Here is a 26,979-nt window from a genome sequence, read left to right as displayed (position 1 = left end):
ATGTGGGGGTACTTGTGCTTCCTATGCCGCCCCCCAGGGCCTGGTGAGTCAGGGCAGGCCGGGGGCTGGGGGCCGGGGTATCAGGGTGAGGCCTTGGTTTGGGGGTTGGTCAGGTCTGGGCTCAAATTCTAGTGCTACCAACAACCTGCTGTGGGCGGTCACGGGTGTCCTCTCAGAGCCTGTTTGTCTGTTATATGAGGGGACAGAAGAGTGTTGCAGCGTCTTTGGGGTCCAACAGAAATGGAGCTGGACCCCAGATCCACCACTCCTGGCTGTTTAGCTAAAAAGTGGGTATAATTTACCCACCGTGCACCCTTGATTCCAGGAGCAGAGCTTTGGGTGCCCAGCACAGTATTTAGCACAAGGTAGGTGTCCCCCCCAAATGGCAACTCCCTTGGGCAGAGCAGTGGGACTCCCCTGTGCCTGGGCTCACTCAGGCCAAAAGCCCACTGACAAGGCTAGCTGGCCCCCTGATTTGTATGGATAAGAATGCAAAATATTTATAAGTAGCATTCATTCTATGCCAGATTCTTTTTTTTTTTTTTAATATATTTTATTGATTTTCCACAGAGAGGAAGGGAGAGGGATAGAGAGCTAGAAACATCGATGAGAGAGAAACATTGATCAGCTGCCTCCTGCACACCCCCCACCGGGGATGTGCCCGCAACCAATGTACATGCCCTTGACCGGAATCGAACCTGAGACCTTTCAGTCCACAGGCCGACGCTCTATCCACTGAGCCAAACCGGTTTCGGCTCTGTGCCAGATTCTTTAAAAGGTTTTTAGCCTCTTTTAACTCATCTAATCTTCACAACAAACCCCTGAGGGTGAGCACTTTTACTCTCTGTCTTAGAAACGAAGAAACTGGGGCCCCGAGAGATGCTGTGACTTGCGGAAGGTCACATAGCCAGGCGGTGGCTGAGCTGGGAGAGGGAGTGGAAGTTTACTTTAGAGGCCCCAGGAACCAGGGGGGCCACGCTTGTTTCTGAAAGCCAGGAACTCATGCTGGTGGGGGGCTCAGTCTCCAAGGGGCGGTAGCTGTGCAAAGCCCAAGAGCAGGGGCTCACGGTGGCAGTCTCTCCCCAGACAAGGGAGCACAGCTGTCTGTGGCTCCCCACCCCCAGGCAAGTGAATGTAGCTGGGAAGGGGGGGATGTTTGTTTCCCTACCCCCACCCCTGGTGATGTCATGCCTGGGCAGCCAATGGCTGGGGTCACCCCCTTCTTCCCTCCCCATTCCTTTTCCCCCCCAGCCTGGGGCTGGGGCTGAGCAGACCAGGGACGGGAGCTGCTCTGGAGGTGTCTGGAGGCCCAGTGGTAAGAGATCAGCCAGCCAGTTCCCTTCCTGGCCAGGCTAGTAAGCCTCGGGAATGGGACCCAGGGTCCTGGGAGGCGCTGGGAGGGTGCCTGGGGCTCAGGAAGCGGCATGTTGTAGGAGTTGAAGGTACAGACTTTGAAGCCAGACCCTGGCTTCCAATCCCAACGTTCCTCTCTTTCTGGCTGGGCAGCCTCGGACAAGACACTTCACCCTGTGTACCTCCACTTCACTTCTCCAAAACGGGCTGCCGAAAGCCACCTCACAGGGCGGACGGGAGGGAGAGAAGTTGCTGCGTGTAGGGCAAGGATGCTTGGGGCAGAGCAGCAGTGTGGTCCCTGGAAGAGTGTGCTGGGAGGCAGCGCGGATCCGGGTGGGAGGTCATGTTCCTCATCCAAAGCTCCCCTTCGGTAGGAAAGAGTGCGGAGCCACCGGTGGGCAAAGGCTGGATGTGAGATACTCTGAGAAGCACAGCCCGGACTCTCGCTTGCTGTCCGAGACTAGTTTACTTGACCCGAGCACCTACTATATCCTAAGCACCTGCAATTATCTTACCAATTTTCAAAACCATTCTGATTGGCTGCATTTGACAGATGAGAACATTGAGGCCCCGAGAGGTGAGATACCGTGCCCCGGTGTTCCAGCCTCAGAAGTGCTGGAGCAGGGAGTGACCGAGGCAGCCGCCGGCCATGCCGCCCCTCAGCCTCACCAGATGGCCTCAGATTACGTCTAGGGTCCTGGGTGGGTCAGGTCAACATCCCCATCCCACTGCCGAGGGCACCAGATGGCTGGTAGCTAGGGAAGCTGAGGCTCCAAGTGGGGAGAGTGAGGTTGTCGCCAGCCATAGGGATAAGAGGGTGCACAGGGCAAAGCTGGAGGATTCCTCAGCAGGCCCAGCTCCGCTAAAGGGCCCAGCGCCCCTCACCCCAGCCACTCTGAAGGGCATGAGTGGCATTTTAAATGGCCATCTAGGCTGTACCTTTTCCAGGGAGGTGTTGTGAGAATCGAATGATCCAGGGAAGGATCTTTGCACATGGTACGTGCTCAAGAAATGGGCACTCGGAATTCTGCAAGCTTAGGAATGTACCGGGATCGCACCAGAGGACCTGCTCCAGAGGTGGCTGCTGGCATCAGGAGGGTCCTGCCTTGCCTTGATTCACCATGGGAGCCCCATTAGATCTTCCTCTAACGCAAGCCAGGGATGCCCCAAGGAACCTCCCCACCGCTTCCTCCCTTGCCTAGTAGGATGGGCAGAGCTGGGAACAGAGTGCCCTGGGTGGGGTGGGCTTCCTTCCGGGGGCTGGGTACGTGGCTCAGGAAGGGCACAGTTGGGGCTAAATATAACCTGGGCTGGCGGCTGTCCTGGGCAGGGATGAGGGAGTAGGGCACTCTCGTGCCCCCACCCCTGCTGAGCTTCCTGTGCCAGCCCCTGGGCGTGACCCTCGATGCCCTGCCTGAAGCAGGGAGCTTGTGGTCCAGGCGATCCTTTCCTCCATCTCCACTACTTCCTACAAGGACCAGGCCGCCCCCACCCCCGACCCAGGCTGCTATACTGCATCAGGGACTCAGAGTTAGCTTCTTAGACCCGGGTTCAAGTCCCGGCTCTGTCACTGGGACACCCTCTCAGCCCTCATTTACTCATCAAGTAAAATGGGGTACCATGAGGCCTTGTCTATAAAGTGCCTGCCCAGCTCAGTTGGCACCATGGAGGTCCCTCTAAAAGTGCCTGTTTCTGGCACCTTCACAACCCCCACTTCCTGCCCCTGCCCTGCCCAGCCCTGCTCCTGCCCCAGCTGTTTTGCTTCTTGGGCCTCCTCCAGTGCTCAAGGCCACCAATGCTCGTGAAGGTGCAGGGTTGGGGTCAAGGGCACACATGCTAGCTGTGTGACCCCAGACAGGTCACTTCCCCTCTCTGAGCCTGTTTCCAATCAATCCTAAAACAGCCACCACATCCAGGGTGATTACAAGGTCTATGGGTGCCAACACAGGGCCCAGTTTAGAGGAAATGCCCGGATGGAAGCTAACCCTGCTTGGAGGGACTTGGGGCTCAGAGGAGAGGCCAGGAAAGGACATGGAGACCCAGACCCCTAACAGAGCCAGAGAGGAGCTCTCTGACTCGGGGGGAGGGGGCGGGCAGCCAATGGAGTGGGCATAGCTGGAACATTGAGGGGGTCCCTGTGTCCTCCCTCCTGGCCACTGGTGGGCGATGAAGGGCCATTGTGTGGCTGGGGTGGGTGGGCAGGGGTGGAATGTGACTGGGCACAGAAGATGGGCCATTGTTGGAGGGAATGTGCCGCGTGAGGCCTGACCTTTCCCTTGGGAGTGGGGGTTGGCGTGTTGGCATGCCAGGTGGGGGCTGGGAAGACAAGACCAGAGCTGGGGGGAGACAAGGGGGACATAATCTCCAATCCCCTTCCCCCAGAAGGGCTTGAGGGCAGGCTCCAGACTGATCTAGCTCTGTGTGACCGAGAGCAAGGTTCTTGGGCTGAGGTGGGAAGTAGAGGTCTTAGCACAGGACCGGCAAAGAGTGAGCACTCAATACCATTCGTTATTATCCGAATACGGGGCTGGAGCTTTCAGACAAGTTCAAGTCTGTGATGAGGGCAGGTGGCTTCCCTCCTCCCGGCCTCAGGCATCCTCTTTGTAATGGGCTCAATAGCGTACTGAGCTCATTTGGGTGTTCTGAGGTCCACATGCAATAACCGCTGTGGAACATTTGACACAGATCAGGACCACAGGAAATTCTTAGTAATAACAGCAAGTGCTTATGAAGTGACTTCCAGGTGCCTGACACTTTATGGTTAGTAGCTCATTGGACTCTCCCAGCAGCCCTGCAAGGGAGGTGCTCTCAGTCGTGCCATTTTATAGATGAGAAAACTGGGGCGCGGAGAGGTGTGGGGATCTGCCCCCGGGGAGTGCATGGGATGGTTATCATTATTTTATCGTGCCTTTGGCCCCCTCGGCCCATGGAGGTTTTGGCCTCAGGGGCTCTGCTGTCAGAAAGGCCTAGGAGCCAGTTCTGGCTTTGCGTCGTCTTGGGTAAGGGCTCCTGCGGCTCGGTTTCCCCACCTGTGCTCTGGGGACAGAGTATTGACAGAGCGGAGGAAGGGCCGGGACCTCAGGAAGCAATCCGTGGCGTTAGCTAAGAGTAATGCTCATGTTTTTCTTCGTAGAGCCCGGGACCCAGGAAGCCCCAGGAGGTGACCCCGAGGTGAGCACTGGCGGATGCCACATGCCCCTCCCTGCCCCTCCATGGCCTGCCCGGCGTTTCATGCCTTTGTCTCTCCTTGGCAGGCAGCAAGACCCCAGAGAAAGGGTGCGAGTCCCACAGACGACGGTGCAGCACGCCAGGCTAGGCTCCTGTTAGGAGGGGGTGCCTGTGCCCAGGCAGCGGTGAGAGGACAGCTGGGGGGGCCCTTCTCCCCTTGATACTACCTTGACCTCACCCTCTACGCCCGGCCTCTTCTCCTCATCCTCCCCTGGCCTCAAACCGCCATCTCTGCGCCCCGCAGGCTCAGAGGCAGCTGCTCCATGCAGAACTGAAGCTGGTCCTGCAGAAGAAGGGAGAGAGGAGGCAGGAGCCTGGGGCCCAGGTGACTCCTAGCAGCGCCATGGAGGTGAGGAGCCGGAGTGCTGAGGTGAGTGCCCACACGTCCTCCAAGGGGCCTGGGTGGAGGGCACAGACTAGGCCAGCAAGGAAACACTCCCCGACTCCTCAGTCTTCCTGTCTGTGAAATGGAAATAGCAGCAGGGCCTATTTTATGGGTCACTGTGAAAAAAAAATTAACATCTGAAAAGTGCTTAGCACAGTGCCTGGCACAGACTGAGATTCAAATCCGCTAATTCATTGGAGCAGGATGGAATTATCCTAATCATGAGCTAATGAAAATGTAGCAGGAACCCTTCATCGGAAGTGGCAGGATGGTGCAAGGGCTGAGGACACAGGGTTTGGACACATGAGTTGCTATTTTTTTTAAATGAATATATATTTTTATTGATTTCAGAGAGGAAGGGAGAGGGAGAGACAGAAACATCAATGACGAGAGAATCATTGATCGGCTGCCTCCTGCACAACCCCTACTGGGGATCAAGCCCGCAACCCGGGCATATGCCCCTGACTAGAATTGAACCCGGGACCCTCAGTCCACAGGCCTACACTCTATCCACTGAGCCAAACCGGACAGGGCTGGACCTATGAGTTTAAATTCCAACCCTACCACTTCAGTTGTGCAGCCCTGAGCAGGTGACCTGATCTCTCTAGCCCTGTTTCCACATTTGTGAGACGGGCATGGGTCTCCCCACTCTGAGGGTGTTGAGGACTCACACACGCCGTTTGCACAAGGCCTGGCACCTAGGAAGCCTCCTTTCCTCTCAGCTGCTGTCACTGTTAAGTAGATAAAGCGTTGGCATTGACTGCCTTCTACCAGGTGCCAGGCACAGAGAGGGTCCCCTTTTATAGGAGTCAAGCTGGCTGAGTGGGGGGGGGGGGGAAGGCCGGGGTGGGGGGGAAGTGCAAGGAGGTTACTGCTGCAGAATAGTCTATGGGCTCTGAGGTTATAGTCCTGAGGCTGAGGCCCAGTGGCTTAACTCGCAAGTCACTTCACTTCTCTGACCCTCTGTGTCCCCCTCTGTGACTGCCCAAGCTGTGGGGAGGATGGAATGAGATCCCACACAGGAAATGCTTAGACCAGGGCCGAAGGGTGGTGGTGATGGTTATCCTGCTCCCTGCTACCTTCACCACAACTCCTCTTACCCCTTCTCTGCCCAACCCTCTCGTCTCAGGGCCACTGCTGGGGGGCATCTGGTCCAGAGTTGCTTTCCCCTCTCTAGCCCTGGGCTCAACTCCAGTCTTCACCAACCTGGACGCCTTGCCCAACAGAGCATCCGTTTGGATGCCTGTTGCTTCAGGTCTCAGCTCACAACCAGGCTCCTCCTAGTACACCCATCTTACCCAACTTTCCAGTAGGGACACGGGCCCCAGAGAGGGCCAAGTTCTCTCCCAGAGACAGACAGCAGATTGGGTCTCCAGACAGTTGTGGAACGGAGGTCTCTCACGGCCTCTTCTGGGGAAGTCCAGATGTGAATCCCACAGTGTGCAGCTGGGCCAGGGCCAGGTCAGCACCATTGACAGTAAATACCAAGAATACCATGTCTGCCGGTCCACCGCTCATTGCCCACGCACCCCCCTTTCACTGGATTCCCTCTCCCATGGGCGTTCTGCAGGTCTTGGGGTCAGAGAGTCCACAATAGGGCACAGTCTCACGCGCATGCATGTTTCCAAGGAGGTCAGCCCCACCCCCGCCCCACTTAAGGGTCCAGCCCATTCTTTGGGAGCCCATCCTCACCCCCAACCCTGTTCGGCTGTTATTAAAGCCCCTCCCCATAGCTCCTGAGACTGTGGGTCCCCACCCACCACCACAGACACTCTAGCCACACCCCTCATGTATTTGGCCCCTCCACTCTGGTGCGCTCCATCCGCAGGGGCTCTCTAACGGGGAGCCCCACACCCACAGCCCACCCTCCCAAACCGGCCATAGCTCTCCCTCTCCATCAGGCCCACCCCGGTCAGGACCCGGGTTTTCTCTAGCCCCCTCCCCCGTCCCCCCCCACACCGCCCCTCGCCCCGCCCCGCCCTCCCGGACGGACTCTGGGAGAGCAGCGAGCCCCACTGAACGAGCGACCCCCCGGGTTTCCTTAAAGGGGAGATGCCAGCGTGGGTGGGCCCGCACGACCAGCCTGATCCTCGCAGAGGGACGTGTGCCCCAAGGAATGGTTTAAGAGACGCTTCTAAGCGCGATGGCGGGCTCTGGGCGAGGTCTGGCGTCCCATGGCGACCCCTCACTGCCCTCCGCAGGAGCTGAGGCGGGCGGAGTTGGTGGAGATCATCGTGGAGACGGAGGCGCAGACGGGGGTCAGCGGCATCAACGTAGCGGGCGGCGGGAAGGAAGGAATCTACATTCGCGAGCTGCGCGAGGACTCGCCCGCAGCCCGGAGCCTGAGCCTGCAGGAAGGTGGGCGGGGCCGGGAGATGGGGCGGGGCCTTTGCGCGGGGGCGGGGCCTTTGCGCGGGGGCGGGGTTAGGAATCTGCCCTGGGGCCCGAGCGTGACGGGGTACCAAGGGGCGGGGTTAAGGTCCGTGGGGCGGGGCTTTGTGTTTCGGCTTGGCAGCTGCTCCCAGTGGAGATTCCTTGTCTCAGAGCTGCGGTTTATTGGTTTTTGATCTTTTTGTGCCTCGGTTTTCCCATCCCTAAATTGGGAATAATTCTAGTTCTTACCTCATAGGGTTATTATGGAGATTAAGTGAGTCAGCATTTGGAAAACATTTAGCACATAGCTAAGTGGCACATAGTAAGCACTCTGTAAGTGCTAGTTATTGTTTTTGTTGTTTGGGCTGGAGAAAAGAGGTGGAGTTAACCACGTGGAGGGGTGGGGAGGGTAGCTGAGTAAGGGATGTCTTAGGTAACATGGATGAGACGGATGTGATTTAGTCATGCAACAACTATTATTTAAGGGCCTTTTATTTCCATATAGTATTCTAGGTGCTTGGGTTACTGAAGTGAACAAAACAGGGCGCTTCCATTCTAGTGGGGAGAGACATATTTAAGCAAAAAAAAAAAAAAAAAAGGTAAAGTATATAGTAAGTTAGAAGGCAATATGTGCTACAGAGGCCAGGGAAGAAGCTGAATTTTTATATATATATTTTATTGATTTTTTACAGAGAGGAAGGGAGAGGGATAGAGAGTCAGAAACATCGATGAGAGAGAAACATCGATCAGCTGCCTCCTGCACACCTCCAACTGGAGATGTGCCCGCAACCAAGGTACATGCCCTTGACTGGAATCGAACCTGGGACTCTTCAGTCCGCAGGCCAATGCTCTATCCACTGAGCCAAACCAGTCAGGGCAAGAAGCTGAATTTTTAAATAGGGTGAGCCAGGAAGGGAAGAAAGACCCGAAGGCGGTAAGGCGGTGAGCTGTGTGGCCATCTGGAAGAGCATTCCAGTGCAAACACCCCAAGGTGGGGAAGTGCCTGGCTTGCTGGAGGGAGAAAAAGGAGGCCAGTGTGGACAAAATAGTCCGTGAAGAAGGAATTAAGGGATGAGGCCAGAGAGGTGAGAGGGAGGGACGTTTTTAGGGGACTTTATGGGCCGTGGTGAGACTTTTGATTTTAATCTGGGAGGGCTGTGCGTGGAGAATTGACTGTGTTGAACTAGTATATTAGCAGGAGACTGCAGGGGAGTGGGGTGAGGAGTTGGGAGGCCAACAAAAAGGCTATTGTGATCACCCAGGAAAGAGATGGTGATGCTTGGGGCCAAGGGATATTATTGGAGGTGAAGAGAAGGGTGTGGATGCTGGATTTATTTTGGAGGAGGAGCCTTCACGACTGGATATGGGGTGTGATGGAAAGAGCGGGGGTCAAGGAAGATGGTAGCCTTACAAATGGGGAATCCTGGGGCTGGAGCTTTGGAGGAAGACCAGAACAGGTTGGATTTGTTAAACGAGAAATGCCTCTTGAACCTCAAGGGGGAGACGTGGAAGGGCCGTTGGATATATAAGTCTAGGATGGAGGGAAGAGTGCTGGGCTGGAGAGATACACCTGGGAGTTGTCAGCATATTTATGACCTTTAAACTCCTAAATCTGGATGAGCTTCCCAAAGGGGTGAGTAGGGCATGTGGATTAAGGGGTCTAAGGCCTGAACTCTGTGTTAGTGTGTCTTTAAGAGGTCAGGAGGATGGGGAGGAACCATCCTAGGAAGCTGGAACTTGACCATTGGACTTGGCTACTCAAGAGGTCAATGCCTGGGACCTTGAGAAGAACGGTTCAGGGCTGTGGGATGGGGTATCACAAGTGTGACTGGAGAAGCAGACATAATGCAGATAGACAGCCCAGTGCATTTTGCCACTAAGATGGAGAGATAAATGGGCAGGAGCTCCAGGTGGAGTGATGTCATGACAACTTTTCATGTGTAAGAACCACGGGCATGCTGATAGGAATATGTAGAAGAGAGGGACAAAACAATGGTGGGGGGGCGGGGGCGGGGACAGTTGCTGGAGGAATTGACTTGAGCCAGGAGTGGGACAGTTCATTCCTAGGAACAGGTGGAGAATGGAGTAAATCACCACAGGAGCGGGTGTGTGTGTGTGTGTGTGTGTGTGTGAGTAATGGGGTGAAAGGTTCTGGAAGTTGTCTTCTGCGTCTGAACAGCTTCTCCCCTCAGTTGCCCATTCCCTTTCTTTGGCCTGCCCCCTCTGCCAGTTCTGAGGGAAAGGAGTGGCGGCAGGTGGAGGGGAGGGGAGAAAGGCTTCATGGCACAGGTTGGGGAGAGTGTGATGTCAGCTGTGCTGAGGGGCAGATGGAGAGGACAGTGGGGGACAGGACTTGGGCAGACACTAGCAGGAAGAATTTGAAAGGCTATGTGTAAGGTGACTGACGAGAGGGAACCTGAGCCTCTAGGGAGAAGAACCATGTCAGGAAGAGTTTTACGAGTAGGGGTGAGGTGCTGACTTCCACTGACATCCAGATCCAAAACTCCTGGTCTTGGTTCCCCAGAACTTTGCCTCTTGACTGTCCCTTTTCCCACCTCCACCCATGGAAACTTCATTTTTTAAAAAAATGTATATATTTTTATTGATTTCAGAGAGGAAGGAAGAGGGAGAGATAGAAACCTCAATGATGAGAGAGAATCATCAATCGGCTGCCTCCTGCACACCTCCTACCTGGGGATGGAGCCCAAAACCCAGGCATGTGCCCTGACCGGGATTCAAACCTCCTGGTTCATAGGTCAACGTTTAACTACTGGGCCCACTGGCTGGGCATGGAAACTTCATTCTTTTCCCTCTCCTCCTCCTGCTTGATGTAGTTCCTCTCCGGACAGTCATGCCCTCTAAATGCTAGGGCCCTGGGCCCTGAACTCTGTAGACAGATGTCCCCCAAATCGGGGCACAGAAGAGAGGCTGGGGGACCCCTTGATTCATCTGTGGACTCCAATGCCCAGCCCTCTCCCCAGAATAGTTCCCTGACAATCCCATCTCCCCACTCTTCACAGCTCTATACATTTTTTCCCCTAGAGGCCCGGTGCACGAAAATCATGCACTGAGGGGAGGGGGTCCCTCAGCCTGGCCTGCACCCTCTCACAGTCTGGGACGCCTCAGGGGATGTCCACCTGTCGGCTTAGGCCCTCTCGCAGTCCAGGGCCTCTCGCTCCTTCCCACCCGCCTGCCGGGCTCCTTAGCGCTGCCATGAACCTGGCTTCTGGCTGAGTGACACTCCCCTGTGGGAGCACACTGACCACCAGGGGGCAGCTCTTGCCTTGAGCGTCTGCCCCCTGGTGGTCAGTGTGCGTCACAGCTACCAGTTGTTCTGCCGTTTGGTCAATTTGCATATTAGGGTGTTATTATATAGGGATAGGGACCCAGTGCATGAATTCATGCACCTTGAAAGGAACTATGGGCTGCAACAGGGGCAGGTCTCGGCCCATTCTCCGCACCCCTGCCCGGCCCCTCCCGCCATGGCCCCCGGCCCTGTCTGCCGGCAGCGCCGCTCCCACCGTCAGCCCCACTCCCACCGCTGCTGCCGCTCCCATACGCTGACGGTGCCAGCCCCGCTCTCACCTGCTGATGGTGCAGAGCTATTGGGGCTGACAGCAGCAGTGGGTGCGAGTGGGGCCAGTGCCAGCAACGGGTGCGGGTGTGAGAGGCAGCTGCTGGCCCCAATCACCCCTCAGGAGCAGGGGTAATTGGAGAAGCCCTGAGGGGCAATCAGGGCTGGCAGCTGCCACTCACACCTGCTGACAGCACTGAGCTATCAGGGCCAGCACCAGGTGTTGGCAGTGGGTGCGAGCGGGCCGGTGCCGGCAGCAGGTGTGAGCGCCGGGCAGGACCTCGGTGCAGGGAAGCAAAGAATTTTCAGTAACCAACAGAGGCTCGCCCTGATGACAGCGACCGGCGCCCCGCCTTGGTCTGGCGACCCCACTCACCTGCTCCACCATCCCACCATAGCCAACACCCTGTGCTCTGCCGCCTGTTGTCGATGCCCGCCATGTTCCGCACGTGCCCCCTGGTGGTCAGTGCACGTCATAGCCACTGGTTGTTCGGTTGTTCCACTGTTCAGCCTATTTGCATATTAGGGTTTTATAGATTTATTTCGGAGAGGAAGGGAGAGGGAGAGAGAAGTAGAAACATCAATGATGGGAGAAAATCACTGATAGGCTGCTACCTGCACACCCCACACTGGGGATCAGCCTGGAACCCGGGCATATGCCCTGACTGGGAATCGAACTGTGACCTTCTGGTTCATAGGTCGACACTCAACCACTGAGGCACGCCTGCCTGGCTCTGTACACATTTTTAAACCTGGCAAAAGATGAAGAGAAGATTGTCACTATAAAGTTTAACTGTTTAAAAAGGGGTCTGAAATGTGAGGATTGGAGAGGGGAATGGAAAGGCGACAGGCGTGGCCTGAATGGGTGTGGATTTGCTCAGTGGGGAGGCAGAGCTAAGAGGGTGGGGGGCGGGCGTCCTTCTTAAGTGTTCTCCCCCCCCACCCCCACACACACACTTCAAACAGGGAGGAGCTGCTTTGCTGCTCAATCTTGCGCTTGGGATAGGTGGGAGCCAAAATTTTGAGCAGGGTCTCGCCGCATGCCGGTTCCAGGGAAGGGGAGGAACCAGGCGTGGGTGGAGCTGCGAGATGCCCTGCTCACCTCCTGCAGGGGACCAGCTGCTGAGCGCCCGCGTGTTCTTTGAGAACTTCAAGTACGAGGACGCACTCCGCCTGCTGCAATGCGCCGAGCCGTACAAGGTCTCCTTCTGCTTGAAGCGCACTGTGCCCACCGGGGACCTGGCGCTGCGGCCTGGGACCGTGTCTGGCTACGAGATCAAGGGCCCACGGGCCAAGGTGGCCAAGCTGGTACGCGTGCTTAGCCCGGCCCCAGCGCTGGACTGTCCCAGCGATCTCGTCTCTGCGCCATGAACCCTACTCCCTCACACCGCGGGCCAGCCTTGCCCTCTGTCTTGTCACTAACCCAACGCTAATCCCACCCTCCGCCTCCTGTTCTGTGACCCTAAACTCCTCCCTGGGTGGGGGATCCCCCCCCCCCCCCCCCAGACCAGGGCCCTCACCCGCTTTGGAGAGGTATCCTCACTTTCAGCTCCAGGCTTGTGAGGGGTCCTGAACCAGGGGATTCCAAATCAGGGTTCCAGGTTTCCGCCTGACGGCTCCTCGCTTACTGCTGAGTGAGTGACCCTGGACAAGCTTCTTTTCTTCCGTAGGCCTCAGTTTCCCCGTCTCTAGAGTGAGGGTATTGAGGAAAATCCTGAATGAGGACCTGGAAGTCCTGGGTCCCAGCTTCTACATTCCTGTTGACTCCTGTAAGGTGCTAAATGAGTATCTTCGCCCTCAGGGGCGGTATGGTGAAATGACAGGCAGGAAGTGGGGATGGTGTCTCGGGGACAAAACGTTGAATCCGTCTCATCCCCAGCCTGGGCTCCCCCCGTCCACCTTAGGCCTCCCTGTCCCACTGCCTCCCGCCTCTCTCCTCTCTCCCCAGAACATCCAGAGTCTGTCCCCTGTGAAGAAGAAGAAGCTGGTGGTGCCTGGGGCCCTGGGGGTCCCTGCAGATCTGGCCCCCGTTGACGTCGAATTCTCCTTCCCCAAGTTCTCCCGTCTGCGCCGGGGCCTCAAGGCCGAGGCTGTGAAGGGTCCGGTCCCAGCTGCTCCCGCCCGCCGGCGCCTCCAGCTGCCTCAGCTGCGCGTCCGCGAAGTGGCCGAAGAGGCCCAGGCAGCTCGGCTGGCTGCCGCCGCTCCTCCCCCCAGAAAAGCCAAAGCGGAGGCCGAGGTGGCGGCGGGGGCCCGCTTCACAGCACCCCAGCTGGAGCTGGTTGGGCCTGGGCTGCCAGGCACAGAGGTGGGGGTCCCCCGGGGCCCGGCCCCTAAGGGACCGGGGAAGGAGGCCGCCGCCGCAGAAGCAGCCACTGGCTTTGGCCTCCACCTGCCAACCTTGGGGCTCGGAGCCCCGGCGGCGCCCGCTGTGGAGCCCGTGGCTGTAGGGATTCAGGTTCCCCAAGTGGAGCTGCCCGCCTTGCCCTCGCTGCCCAGTCTGCCCACCCTGCCTTGTCTGGAGACCCGGGAAGGGGCCACGGCAGCACTGACGGTGCCCACCCTGGACGTAGCGGTGCCTTCGGTGGGGGTGGACTTGGCTTTGCCGGGCGCGGAGATGGAGCCCCAAGAGGAGGTGCCTGAGGTGGCCCTGAAGATGCCCCGCCTCAGTTTCCCCCGCTTTGGGGCCCGAGCAAAGGAAGGAGCTGAGGTCAAGGCCAAGGGCAGCCCTGAGGTCAGGGTGAAGGGGCCCAGACTTCGAATGCCCACCTTCGGGCTTTCTCTCCTGGAGGCCCGGCCCACGGCCCCTGAAGCCGTGGCTGAGAGCAAGCTGAAGCTGCCCACCATCAAGATGCCCTCCTTTGGCCTCGGGGTCTCGGCACCTGAGGTCAAGGGGCCCGCCGCCGTGAAGCTCCCCAAGGCCCCTGAGGTCAAGCTCCCAAAAGTGCCGGAGGCGGCCCTCCCGGAAGTGCAACTCCCAGAGGTGGCGCTTCCCAAAGTGTCGGAGATGAAGCTGCCGAAGGTGCCCGAGATGGCCGTGCCCGAGATGCGACTCCCAGAGGTGGCGCTTCCCAAAGTCTCGGAGATGAAGCTGCCGGAGATGGCCGTGCCCGAGATGCGACTCCCAGAGGTGGCGCTTCCCAAAGTCTCGGAGATGAAGCTGCCGAAGGTGCCCGAGATGGCCGTGCCCGAGGTGCGACTCCCAGAGGTGGCACTTCCCAAAGTGTCGGAGATGAAGCTGCCGAAGATGGCGGTGCCCGAGATGCGACTCCCAGAGGTGGCGCTTCCCAAAGTCTCGGAGATGAGGCTCCCGAAGGTGCCCGAGATGGCCGTGCCCGAGATGCGACTCCCAGAGGTGGCACTTCCAAAAGTCTCGGAGATGAAGCTGCCGAAGGTGCCCGAGATGGCCGTGCCCGAGATGCGACTCCCAGAGGTGGCACTTCCCAAAGTCTCGGAGATGAAGCTGCCGAAGGTGCCCGAGATGGCGGTGCCCGAGATGCGACTCCCAGAGGTGCAGCTGCCGAAGGCGCCGGAGATCCCGCTGCCAGAGATGCAGGCGCCAAAGGTCCCAGAGGTGCAGCTTCCGAAGGCGCCCGAGGTGAGGCTGCCCAAGGCTCCAGAGGCGCAGCCCAAAGCTGCCAGGGCAGAGAAGGTGGAGGGCGTGGAATTCAGCTTCAAGATGCCCAAGATGACCATGCCCAGGTTCGGGAGGGCGGGGTCCCCGTCACGAAGCAAGCCAGGCGGGGCAGGGGCTGAGGTCTCAGGGAAGCTGGTGACGCTGCCCTGTCTACAGCCAGAGGTGGACAGCGAGGCTCGTGGGGGCGTCCCCTCCCTCACGCTGCCCTCGGTGGAGCTGGACCTGCCAAGAGCACTCAGCTTGGAGGGGCAGGTCCCGGCGGCTGAAGTGCGCAAGGTGGAGCGAGCAGAAGGCAAGGTGGCACAGGCAGAGGGCAAGGTGGAACGGGCCGAGGGCAAGGTGGCAGCCGGGGTTGGGGAAGTGGCCTTCCGGATGCCCTCTGTTGAGATCGTCACTCCACAGCTGCCCACAGTGGAAGTCGAGGAAGGGAGGGTAGAGGTGATGGAGATGAAAGTCAAACCCACCTCCAAGTTCTCCCTGTCCAAGTTTGGACTCTCGGGGCCAAAGGCGGCCAAGGCAGAGGCTGAGGGGGCTGGGCAAGCCACCAAGCTGAAGGCATCCAAGTTCGCCATCGCGCTCCCCAAGGCTCGGGTGGGCACTGAGGTTGAAGCTAAAGGGGTCGGGGAGGCAGGCCTGCTGCCCGCTCTCGATCTGTCCATTCCGCAGCTCAGCCTGGATGCCCATCTGCCCACGGGCAAGGTGGAGGTGGCAGGGGCCGATTTCAAGCTCAAGGGTCCCAGGTTTACCCTGCCCAAGTTTGGGGTCAGAGCCCGGGACACTGAGGCTGGAGAACTAGTGCCAGGGGTGTCTGAGTTGGAGGGCAAGGGCTGGGGTTGGGATGGGAGGATGAAGATGCCCAAACTGAAGATGCCCTCCTTTGGGCTGGCTCGGGGGAAGGAGGTAGAAATCCAGGGTGGGCGTGTTAGCCCGGGAGAAAAGGCAGAGTTGATGGCTGGACAGCTTAAGATCCCCGAGGTGGAGCTGGTGACTCTGGGGGCCCAGGAGGAAGTGGGGGCGGAGGGGCGGGTGGCCATCAGCGGGGCACGGCTATCAGGCCTGCAAGTGTCCACAGCCAGGCAGGCAGGCACCGAGGGCCAGGAGGGGGTGCTGAGGATGCCCCTGGGCATCTCCCTGCCTCAGGTGGAGCTGACCGGATTTGGTGAGGCTGGCCTGGGGGCCACCTCGGGGCAGCAGGCTGAGAGGGCAGCCCCTTCAGCAGAGGGCACAGCAGGCTACAGGGTGCAGGTGCCTCAGGTGACCTTGTCTCTGCCTGAAGCCAAGGGGGAGGGGGGTGAGCTGTTGGTGGGAGAGGGGGTCTTCAAGATGCCCACTGTGACAGTGCCCCAGCTTGAGCTGGATGTGGGGCTGAGCCGAGAGGTGCAGGTGGGCGAGGCAGCCACAGATGAGGGTGGGCTGAGGCTGAAGATGCCCACCCTGGGGGCCAGAGCTGGGGCTGGGGTCGGGGGGCCTGGAGACCAGCCCCCAGGGGGCGACCGGTCCTTCCACCTTTCCCTGCCCAACCTGGAGCTCTCGCCTCCTGCCATGGGCAGCCACGCTGAGTACCAGGTGGTAGAAGGTGAGGGAGACGCCGGACACAAGCTCAAGGTTCGGCTGCCCCGGTTTGGCCTGGTGCGGGCCAGGGAGGGGGCTGAGGAGGGCGAGAAGGCCAAGAGCCCGAAACTCAGGCTGCCCCGGGTGGGCTTCAGCCAGAGCGAGGCTGTTGCTGGGGAAGGCTCCCCCAGCCCTGAGGAGGAGGAGGAGGAGGAGGAAGAAGAGGAGGGCAGCCGGGAAGGGGCTTCTGGTCGCCGTGGCCGCCTACGCGTTCGCTTGCCTCGCGTGGGCCTGGCCACTTCTTCCAAGGCCTCGCGGGGGCAGGAGGGCGAGGCAGCCTCCAAGTCTCCTGGCGGGGAGAAGTCCCCCAGGTTCCGGTTCCCCAGGGTCTCCCTAAGCCCCAAGGCCCGGAGTGGGAGCCGGGACCGCGAAGAGGGTGGATTCCGGGTCCGCCTGCCCAGCGTGGGGTTTTCGGAGACAGGGGCTCCCGGCCCCACCAGGATGGAGGGGACTCAGACTGCTGTCATCTGAAGCCCCCCTCCTGCCGCCCCACCCCCCACCCCTTTGTGTGTGAGTTAACCAGCACTAACCCTCGGAGGGCAGGAGCGCGGAGGTGTCCTGCCTGGCTCATTGGCAAGAGCGTCTATTTTGCCAAGCCATGTGAATAAATAATCAAGAGGTGGCCTTGTGTCTGGTCTTCTCTGTGTATTGGGAGGGTGTGGGGAGTAAGGGAGGGTGCAGAGAAAGGAATCCCAGAGAAGGAAGGAGCTGGGGACGTGATCCTGGCCTGAAGGAGCCTGTGTGGGGAGACACAGGCCATCTCTGGTCTGAGGAGAGTCAGGGAGGCCTTCGGATGGGCCTAGTGGGAGGGGGGCCTGTCCTAGCCCCTCAGGAGCCCCTGAGCAGGACTCTGGGGAGTTCCCCAGCAGAGCATAGCGGCAGGACCCCTCTTGCTGGGGACTCCGCCTGCCCTGGGGAACCCCACACAGGCCAGGACAGCCCTATGGGGCCCTAAGAGCAGACTGATTGCTACCCACCTGCCCTCTGCTGGCCACTTCTCCACCAACAAGCGCGCCTCTGCGTCCTGGCTGTTCCTTTTCTGTCCGGCTGGTTTGACAGCCTGGTCCACCCGGCCCCACCCAGGAAGGCCTCTCCTGGCCCTCTCCAAGCTCCTGGGTTCAGAGCCTCCACTCAAGACATGCGGTTGCCTCCTAGGACTAGGTCCTGGGTGCTCAATCTGGGCTCCCAGGGACCCAACCTCACTCCGGGTTTATGCCCCTAAACTCCTGCCAGGGCCTACAGACACCCTCCCCCTCCCCCATCTCTCTGCCATGCCCCAGACTACTAGGAAGACATGCTTTTCAATTCCACATCTCCCCCTGATGCCCCCATACCCACCCCTCCACTCTGTTCCCATCCCAGAGGGTGAAGGGCCATGCCCTTGAGTTGTCACAGACCCCCCCACTTACTCCACTACCTTCTCCCTTCAAGCCTGCCCCCCTCAGGTCACTACCCTGTCTCACGCTTTCTCTTTGTCTCCGCCAAACATGCAGGAGTTACCTGCCCTCATGGCACACACGCCCCTTGACCAGCTCAGCTCCGTAGCATGTGGGGTTTCCTCCCACCGTGGATCCCGGTCCAGCGTCTGAAAGGACTTCTCTGTGATCCCGCTAAGGGCTTCCTCTGTCTCCCTTGTCCTGACTTCTCAGGCCCCTTCCTCCGTCCTGGACACTCCCCTCTCTTCTGCACTCCTCTCTCTCCTTGAGCCCTTTGCGCTCCTCCCAGGCCCTCATCCACCCCCACACCCATCCTAGGCCTGTCACCCTCCCAGAGGCGTCTGCTCCTCACCTCTGGGTGACAGTTCCCAAATTCTCTTCTGAGCGCACGAGGACACCCACTGGCCTCCACAGGCCTCCCCTGGACATCTCCTGGGCACTAGGAGGACGTGTGGGGTAGTGGTTCAGAGCTTGGCTCTAGAGCCAAACTTCTTTTTTTTTTTTTTTTTTTTAATATATTTTATTGATTTTTTTACAGAGAGGAAGGGAGAAGGATAGAGAGCTAGAAACATCGATGAGAGAGAAACATCGACCAGCCGCCTCCTGCACACCCCCGACTGGGGATGTGCCCGCAACCAATGTACATGCCCTTGACCGGAATCGAACCTGGGACCCCTCAGTCCGCAGACCGACGCTCTATCCACTGAGCCAAACCGGTTTCGGCATAGAGCCAAACTTCTCAAGGTCCAAGCCTGTCTCCGGCACCCAACTTTTTTCTTCCATTAAATGGAGCTATTAAAATGTCTGGTGTGCCCAGCCAGTGTGGCTCGGTGGTTGAGCACTGACCCATGAACCAGGAGGTCATGGTTCAATTTCTGGTCAGGGTACATGCCTGGGTTTTGGACTCCATCCCCAGTGGGGGGTGTGCAGGCGGCAGCCAAAGGATGAATCTCATCATTGATGTTTCTGTCTCTCCCCCTCCCTTCCTCTCTGAAAACAATCAAAAACAAACAAACAAACAAATAAAATGTGTGTTGTAAGGATAAGGCTTCTAAAGCACTCAATATTGAATTCCCTAACCTGACCTTAGCATCCTCTCCTCCAAAGTGCTTCTGTCCATGTCCCCATTTCAGGGACACCTCCCTCCTTCCCCCCAAAACTTGTCAGTCCCTTGGCCTGGCCTCCTGAATGTCTCATCCACAAGCCTCTTCCCTGTCTCCCCAACCTCTGCCACCTGGGCCTGCTCCAGGCTCAGGGCCCCCGCTCGTGCCCCCTCTAATTCAGCTTTCTTCACACAAGTAGCTTTCTGACGCTCAAAAGCCCTCTTGAGGATCTTGATGGCCACCATCTCGCCCGTGCTTCGCGGGACTAGACTTGTGGGGGGGAGGGGTGGGAGGAGGGGCACGGGTGGGTCCGAATAGATTTGGGAAGTGGAGACAACAGGGTTTGCTGATGGATCTTATATGAAGTGGAAGGGAGGACTTGAGGGGGCACAAAAGCCTGTTGGCCTGAGCAACTGGAAGGATGGCAGTGCTGTGACTCCCCAGTGCCCTCAGAACAATGTCCAAACTCCTTAGCTTGGCACACAACCTGCATCCACCTCGGCCACACCTTCCCCCAGGTCAGCCCAGGCTGGGCAGGTACTTTCTGAAAACACACACACACACACACACACACACACACACACACACACACACACACTCTCTTCCCTTTCGTTAGGAAAACCTGCCTTTTCTCACCTCTGTCTGGGAATGTTCCTTGCTTCTGCCTGAGGTCCACCATCAGACTCCCCTCTCGGTGGATCCGTTACTTGTCCAACCTCTTCAAGGTTCCGCCTCTGGGTGGGGGAGGGGGCTTGACCTGCCACCCCACCCCCCATTCCAGCGAGGGGCTCAGGTCTCCAACAACAGAACTGGAGCCACTCAGCAACGCTGGAACCCATTTGGGGGGGCCTGGGGCCCCTCGTCCCAAGCCAGGAGGGCTTTGGGGGAGGGGTGCAACTCTTGGCATATTCCCCGTGTGGCCCAGGGGGTTGTGAGGTGCCCGGGAGGTGAGGGCAAACCTCACAGGGGTAGGCACGAGTAAGGTTCTCTTCCCCCCACTGGGGGTTCCTCGGGGACAGAGGCAGAGGGCGGCCCGGAGGCCTCCAAGACAGAGGCGGGGCAGAGGTGGTGGCAGGGTGGTGTCTGGAGGCCGGGGCACCATGGCCACGATCCAGTCGGAGACTGACTGTTACGACATCATCGAGGTGCTGGGCAAGGGCACCTTTGGGGAGGTGGCCAAGGGCTGGCGGCGAAGCACGGGCGAGATGGTGGCCATCAAGATCCTCAAGAATGACGCCTACCGCAACCGTATCATCAAGAACGAGCTGAAGCTGCTGCGCTGCATGCGGGGCCTGGACCCCGAGGAGGCCCACGTCATCCGCTTCCTTGAGTTCTTCCACGACGCCCTCAAGTTCTACCTGGTTTTTGAGCTGCTGGAGCAAAACCTGTTTGAGTTTCAGAAGGAGAACAACTTTGCACCTCTTCCCGCCCGCCACATCCGCACGGTCACCCTGCAGGTGCTCAGAGCCCTGGCCCGGCTCAAGGAACTGGCCATCATCCATGCCGATCTCAAGCCTGAGAACATCATGCTGGTGGACCAGACCCGCTGCCCCTTCAGGGTCAAGGTGAGGGGCTGCCCCTGGGTGGCAGCGTCTCCTGTTCTGTCTCCTCCCAGCCTTCCCCAGCCCTGGACGCTCTGGTTGTGAGGAGCAGGAAGACGGGGAGGGGTGACCGCACCCGTCCAGGTGGGAGACGTGGCTGGGCGGGACTAGACTTGTGGGGGGGAGGGGTGGGAGGAGGGGCACGGGTGGGTCCGAGTAGATTTGGGAAGTGGAGACAACAGGGTTTGCTGATGGATCCTATATGAAGTGGAAGGGAGGACTTGAGGGGGCACAAAAGCCTGTTGGCCTGAGCAACTGGAAGGATGGCAGTGCCATACCTCGTCACCGTGAGTTTGCTTGTCAACCAACACTTACTGAATGCCTGCTCTGGGCCTGACCCTGTGCTGGGTGCAAGGTTCTGGGCTCCCCCGTCCCACCCCTGACCCTGTCAGAGCTCCTGGGCTCCCCGTCCCACCCCTGACCTTCTGGCTGTTTCTGGGTTTGTTACTGTCCCCTGATGATAGGAGCCAGGAGCGCCGTGAGAGCAGGGCCAAGGCATTTTGGTCACCACTGTGCCCGTGGCCCCTCCCAGCACAGCCCTGCTGGGGAGTCAGTGCTGATGGATGTCAGGCCTGTGTGGGTGTTAACAGTGCTGAGAATGAGGAGGACCTGGGCTGCTGGGAGGTGTCTTTCTGGTGGGTGACTTAGACACACATGGAGAGAGACCCTGAGGGAGGAGAGACACAGACAAGCCATGAAGTGGCAAAGAAAGAACAAGAGATACAAATGAGACAGAAAGACAATGATAGATTTAAAAATAATTCATTCATTCATTCATTCATTCTGAGCTCCTGCTCTGTGCTAGTCGCTGTTCAAGGCAACTAGGGACTCAGCAGTGAACAGACAAAACCCTGCCCTCATGGGACTCAAATCCTAGTTGGTTAAAAAAAGACAATGAACTCAATAAAAATATAAAATATATAGTTTGTGAAATGGCGATAAGGGCCGTGGAGAAAAGCAGAGGGCCAGGAAGGGGACGAGGAGGGGCAGGGGTGCTGGCTTTTGATAGGATGGTTGCGGGGAGGCCTCACTGAGAAGGTGAGTGGAGTAAAGACCTAGGAAGGGGCGGGGGGGGGGGGCGCTATGTGGACATCCAAGGGAAGAGCATTCCGGGCAGAAGAAACAGCCAGGGCTCAGGCCTTCGCGGGGAACGTATCTGGCATATTTAGGAAGAGTGAGAACTCCTGTGGCTGGGGCAGGTGAGTGAGGGGGAGAGTGGGAGGAGATAAGGGCAGAGAGGAGATGGGCAGATGGTAGGAGCCTCGGGCCTGTGGTGAGAGCTTTGGCTCTTATCACAGGATGTAGTAAAGCCACAAGAGGATGCTGAGCGGGGAGGTACGTGACCCGACTCCGGTGTTCACAGGGTCTCTCAGAGCACACGTGAGGAACAGACTGGGGGGCAGAGGGCGGGAGCAGGGAGAGCTGTCGAGGCAGGAGTGATGGAGGTAGGATCAGGCGGGGCTGTGGCTTCGATGCACAGTGGGCAGATTCTTGATCTGTTCAGAGGGTGGAACCAACGAGATTTGCTGATAGACAAGGTGCGGGGTGAGAGAGCAGGAGCGGGGTTTTCATGCCCACAGACATACATTCTAGTGGAGAGAACAGAAACAGAGAGACACCCACACACAAAGCAGAGGCAAAGGCTGGAGGAGACAGATAGCGGCACGAGAGGTAAGACTGACAGACAGCGACAGACAGATGGCAGACGCAGACAGACGCTGGGGAGAGATGCCCGCCGAGGCCCAGATCTGTTGCCCTCACCCCACGCCTTGCCTGCTGGGCTCCCTTTCCACACAGGTGATCGACTTCGGCTCGGCCAGCATTTTCAGCGAGGTGCGCTACGTGAAGGAGCCGTACATCCAGTCGCGCTTCTACAGGGCCCCCGAGATCCTGCTGGGGCTGCCCTTTTGTGAGAAAGTGGACGTGTGGTCGCTGGGCTGTGTCATGGCCGAGCTGCACCTGGGCTGGCCGCTCTACCCTGGCAACAACGAGTATGACCAGGTGCGCTACATCTGCGAGACCCAGGGCCTGCCCAAGCCCCACCTGCTGCACGCCGCCCGCAAGGCCCACCACTTCTTCAAGCGCAACCTCCACCCTGACGCCGCCAACCCCTGGCAGCTCAAGTCTTCGGCTGACTATCTGGCCGAGACCAAGGTAGGGGGCAGGTGCAATGAGGGCAGCAATGTGGGGGGGCAGCTGCATAAAGAGAAAAAAGTCTAGCCCAGCCAGCACTGCTCAGTGGTTGAGCGTCGACCTATGAACCAGGAAGTCACGGTTTGATTCCCGGTTAGGGCTGTCAGGGCACATACCCAGGTTTTGAGCTCGGTCCCCGGTAGGGGCCATGCAGGAGGCAGCCGATCAATGATTCTCTTTCATCATTGATGTTCCAATCTCTCTCTTCTTCTCCCTTCCTCTCTGAAATCAATCCTACCTAATAAAAGAGTAATATGCAGATTGAACATCACTCCAACACACAATATGGCTGCCCCCATGTGGTCAAAGATCCTGCCCCCATGTGGACACAAGATGGCCACCACAAGATGGCCAGCAGGGGAGGGCAGTTGGGAGGCACCAGGCCTGCAAAGGAGGGCAGTTGAGAGGGACCAGACCTGCAAGGGAGGGAAGTTGGAGGTGATCAACCTGCAGGGGAGGGCAGTTAGGGGTGACCAGGCCAGCAGAGGAGGGAAGTTGGGGGCAAACAGGCTGGCAGGGCAGCAGTTAGACATCAATCAGGCTGGCATGGGAGTGGTTAGGGGATGATTAGGCTGGCAGGAAGAAGGGGTTAGGGGCAATCAGGAAGGCAGGCAGGCAGAGCAGTTGGGAGCCAGCAGTCCTGGATTGTGAGAGGGATGTCCGATTGTGAGAGGGATGTCCCACCAGGATCAGGCCTAAACAGGCAGTCGGACATCCCTTGAGGGGTCCCCAGATTGGAGAGGGTGCAAGGCTGGGCTGAGGGACACGCCGCCCCCCTCCGTGCACGAATTTCGTGCACCCGGCCTCTAGTAAAAAAATATTTTTAAAAAAGAGTTAATACATCTAAAGCACTTTTTAAAAAGTGCCTGTATTTAGTAAGTGTCTGAGTCTGAGCTCTGTGCTCTGTCTTCCAAGGTGTGTGACTTTGGACAGATGTCTTTGACCTCTCTGTGCCTCGGTTTCCTCATCTATAAAATGAGACGAGAATAGCATTTCCCTCCTAGGTGAGCCCTCAGGGAGGTCTGGAAGCTTGGGTCAGCTGTGGGGATTGCCACACGAGAGGTCTGGACGAGACCAACTGGTGGGGCTGGAAGTTTGAGGGTCAGCCTGGGGGCTGCTGCAGCAGGAGGGATCTGGGTTACACCACACGTGTGACCGAAAGGGCAGGGTGGCCCCTCTGCCAGCTTCGGATCCGGGTCAGGCAAACCCGTGCAGTGTGAGGGATCGAAATGAGGCCCAGGTGGGACCGGACGTTGAAGGCAGCCTGTCTGCCACCTCTGCGGCTGCGGCCAGCGCACCTGTGCGGAGTCCGGGTGAGACAGCCGAGCACTGGACGTCCGGGTCAGCGGCAGGACCTGTCACCGAGGGGTCTGGGTGCGGCCAAAGACGAGACTGAAAGGATGTGGCAGCTCCTCTAAGGGCTCCTTGCCTGGCGGTTGCCAAACTAGTGTGGCAAGGAGGTTCAACCACTGGGAGGCCCGGAGGCCTGGGATGGCGTGTGGGAGCTGTAGCAGCAAAAGGGACCTGGGTTCGATTCCAAGGAGGACTAGAGGCTTAGTCCTCTGCTAGCTGCTCGCTGGCAGGGGCTGGGCCCACAGCTCGGGGAGGACTGCAGGTCTGGGATGAGGTGTGAAACTTGAGTGAGGGATAACTCTGGGTTAGATGACAGGAGGACCAAAACACATCGGCAGGTGTACTTCCAGCAGGAACGGGGCTCTGGGTTCGACTAGAGGGACCAGGTTTGGCCCTCCCGGCAGCAAGAGGGCTCCAAGTCAGATCACAGGCGGGACTGGAATCAGGATTCAGATGTGTGGACTTCAGAGCAGCAGGAGAGCTCCGGGCCAGACTGCAGGGCCTGCTGGGAGTTACAGGAGTGACGGGGGCCCAAGGCCTAGGCGTGGCGTCAACCCCTGCCCACTGTGTCCCACCAGGTACGCCCGCTGGAGCGCCGCAAGTACATGCTCAAGTCGCTGGACCAGATTGAGACAGTGAACGGCGGCGGGGCGGCTGGGCGGCTGACCTTCCAGGATCGGGAGGCGCTGGCCGAGCACGCCGACCTCAAGAGCATGGTGGAGCTGATTAAGCGCATGCTGACCTGGGAGTCGCACGAACGCATCAGCCCCAGCGCCGCCCTGCGCCACCCCTTCGTGTCCATGCAGCAGCTGCGCAGCGCCCACGAGACCACCCGCTACTACCAGCTGTCGCTGCGCAGCTGCCGCCTCTCCCTGCAGGTGGAGGGCAAGCCCCCCACGCCGGTGGTGGCCGCTTCGGAGGATGGGCCCCCCTACTACCGTCTGGCCGAGGAGGAGGAGGCCGTGGGTCTTGGCAGCGTGGCGGGCAGCGGGCCCTTCTTCCGCGAGGAGAAGGCACCGGGCATGCAGAGGGCCATCGACCAGCTGGACGACCTGAGTCTGCAGGAGGCGGGCCACGGGCTGTGGGCGGAGACCCCCAGTGCGCTGGCCCCACTCAAGGCCGCGGTGGCTGGCCTCCGGGCGCCCGACCCGGGCCCCGAGCCCATCCTGGCCTTCTACGGCAGCCGTCTGGTCGGCCGCCACAAGGCCCGCAAGCCGCCCACCGGCTCCAAGTCCGACTCCAACTTCAGCAACCTCATCCGGCTGAGCCAGGCCTCGCCCGAGGACGAGGGGCCCTGCCGGGGCAGCGGCTGGGCAGAGGGCGAGCACCGCGGCGCCTCCGCCAAGCCGCCCACCATCCCGAAGCGGGACGGGGATGGGCCAGACATCAAGGACATGGATGCTGAGGTGAGTCGGGTGGGCCGGGAGGGTGCAGGTGGTTCTGGGGTCAGGGGTGCCCCCAGAGCTTCGGGGGGCGGCGTGTGTGTGTGTGTGTGTGTGAACCTGGCCTTGGCTCCCCACACGTGTTAGCAATAGCTCCCACAATTGTTAGCAATGTTAGCAATACCAACACACACTAGCCCAACCTCAGCATATTACAAGGCTCCACACATGCTGACCCAGACTCAGGCTATAACTAGGATGTGACGCGGCTCTGCACACACTAACATGCCGTCGGGCTGTGTGAAGACGCAGGGCACGGTAATCCACCCGGAGGAAGGGAGAAAGGCCCAGCACACACTCACCCGCCCTCAGGAAGATGTGACAAAGCCCCCGCAGACACTCACACACCTCAGCACACACCATCGAAGCCCCGGGATGTGACGAGGATGGCAACGGTATAGAATCGTCTTCAGGAAGTGACAAGGGTTCGGGGGGGACAGGAGGGTGTCCGTGAGGGGCAGGCTGGTGGCTTCTTGGCTGATGCCCTCTCTTCTACCCCACAGAGGCCGAGCTCTGAGCTCTTCGACCCCAGCGCCTGTCCTGGAGAATGGCTTAGTGAGCCAGACTGGACCCTGGAGGGCATCAGGGGCCCACGGGCTCAGGGGCTCCCAACCCGCCATACCCACCCACACGGTCCACCCCGGGCCACCAGCTTTCTGCAGCATGTCGGCGGGCAGCATTGATGGTGACCCCACCTCTACCCATCGCTGGTGGCTGAGCTAGCTGGGCTGGCCTCCCTTCCTCAGAGCCATCCCCTGAACCCACAAATTCTTACAGAAACAGTTATCCAGAAATCCCCATCCCCCCCACCCGCAGTGCATGCCTGCACACACCCCCCAAACACAGGAGGGCCTGGGTGTCTGGCCTGTGGCCCCCTCCGTCAGAGGGGCACGGAAAGGCGCTGCACCCCGCTGGCCCTGAGCACGTCTTGGCCCTGTTGTCTCTGCCTATTTCAATAAAGAGCTGTTCACAGCCCTGCCTCACGCCTGTCCTGGTGCTGGGGGCGGGGATGGGGGGTGTTCAGGCTGCTGCCAGGCCTGCTCTCTGATGCTGCACACAGTTGGCCATTGGCTCAGGCTGGAGGCTGGGCTACCATGACACTGGGACAGGCTGTGCTTGGCACACGGACCCGATCCCTAAATATGGCCAAGTGCTTGGCACACAGGCACACGAGAACCACCCTCAGAACACGGTGTTCAGCAGGTGCCAATCCAAGCTTGCCAGATGTCTGTTTACCTGTCCTTGTCATGAGAGGCTGGCCATGCACTTGGCTGGTGCACATTCATACTTGGTGCATGCTCCAGGGTTCAGACATTCGAGTCCACCCTTGGGATATGGCGATGGTTCACCTGCTGGGAGCATGCCGAGCGTGGGGCACACACTAACCCATGCTGGTTACAGGACGCTCGGCATACACCAACCACGCCGTCATACACTGCGTACTCAGCCCATGCCAGCCCATGCCAGTTACACATGCCAGCCTGTGTGGTTACACGCTGCGAGCTCAGCACATGCTAAACCAGTGGGCCACATGCTGTATGCTCAGCAATGGCAGGCCACCTGCTGAAGACTCAGCACATGCCAGTCACATGCTATGTGCTAGGTACATTCCAGCACACGCTAAGAGCTCGTGTACATGCTCATGTCCCCACCAGAGGCCCATGCTGGCTGTCCCCGATCCCGACACCCCACC

General features: G+C 59.0%; 2 protein-coding genes across 2 annotated transcripts; both read left to right on the top strand.

Moving 5' to 3' along the window:
• On the top strand, positions 1 to 16,769 carry PRX (periaxin). The gene is made up of 7 exons (XM_054710627.1): positions 1 to 43; positions 4,487 to 4,524; positions 4,608 to 4,706; positions 4,826 to 4,951; positions 7,168 to 7,324; positions 12,025 to 12,221; positions 12,862 to 16,769. Exons 1-7 carry the CDS (start codon positions 1 to 3, stop codon positions 16,627 to 16,629), a joined length of 4,428 nt encoding a protein of 1,475 aa, XP_054566602.1. The 3' UTR covers positions 16,630 to 16,769.
• A 2,762-nt stretch (positions 16,770 to 19,531) lies between these two features.
• Positions 19,532 to 26,252, top strand: HIPK4 (homeodomain interacting protein kinase 4). The gene is made up of 4 exons (XM_008139588.3): positions 19,532 to 20,262; positions 22,096 to 22,452; positions 24,423 to 25,250; positions 25,790 to 26,252. Exons 1-4 carry the CDS (start codon positions 19,798 to 19,800, stop codon positions 25,967 to 25,969), a joined length of 1,830 nt encoding a protein of 609 aa, XP_008137810.2. The 5' UTR covers positions 19,532 to 19,797; the 3' UTR covers positions 25,970 to 26,252.
• Positions 26,253 to 26,979: the final 727 nt, after the last annotated feature.

Source organism: Eptesicus fuscus, chromosome 21, assembly GCF_027574615.1.
Source record: "Eptesicus fuscus isolate TK198812 chromosome 21, DD_ASM_mEF_20220401, whole genome shotgun sequence".
Taxonomy (NCBI): Eukaryota; Metazoa; Chordata; class Mammalia; order Chiroptera; family Vespertilionidae; genus Eptesicus; species Eptesicus fuscus.
Note: the sequence above shows the minus strand (reverse complement) of the source record. Positions and strands in the feature narration are given on the sequence as shown.

Excerpts from the sequence above, each read along its gene's own strand:
- PRX (XM_054710627.1), top strand. The coding sequence starts at position 1 with ATGTGGGGGTACTTGTGCTTCCTATGCCGCCCCCCAGGGCCTG. Across the intron at positions 4,952-7,167 it reads TGAGGAGCCGGAGTGCTGAG|GAGCTGAGGCGGGCGGAGTT; the intron begins GTGAGTGCCCAC and ends TGCCCTCCGCAG. Across the intron at positions 7,325-12,024 it reads GAGCCTGAGCCTGCAGGAAG|GGGACCAGCTGCTGAGCGCC; the intron begins GTGGGCGGGGCC and ends CACCTCCTGCAG.
- HIPK4 (XM_008139588.3), top strand. The coding sequence starts at position 19,798 with ATGGCCACGATCCAGTCGGAGACTGACTGTTACGACATCATCGAGGTG. Across the intron at positions 22,453-24,422 it reads ACTATCTGGCCGAGACCAAG|GTACGCCCGCTGGAGCGCCG; the intron begins GTAGGGGGCAGG and ends GTGTCCCACCAG. Across the intron at positions 25,251-25,789 it reads TCAAGGACATGGATGCTGAG|AGGCCGAGCTCTGAGCTCTT; the intron begins GTGAGTCGGGTG and ends TCTACCCCACAG.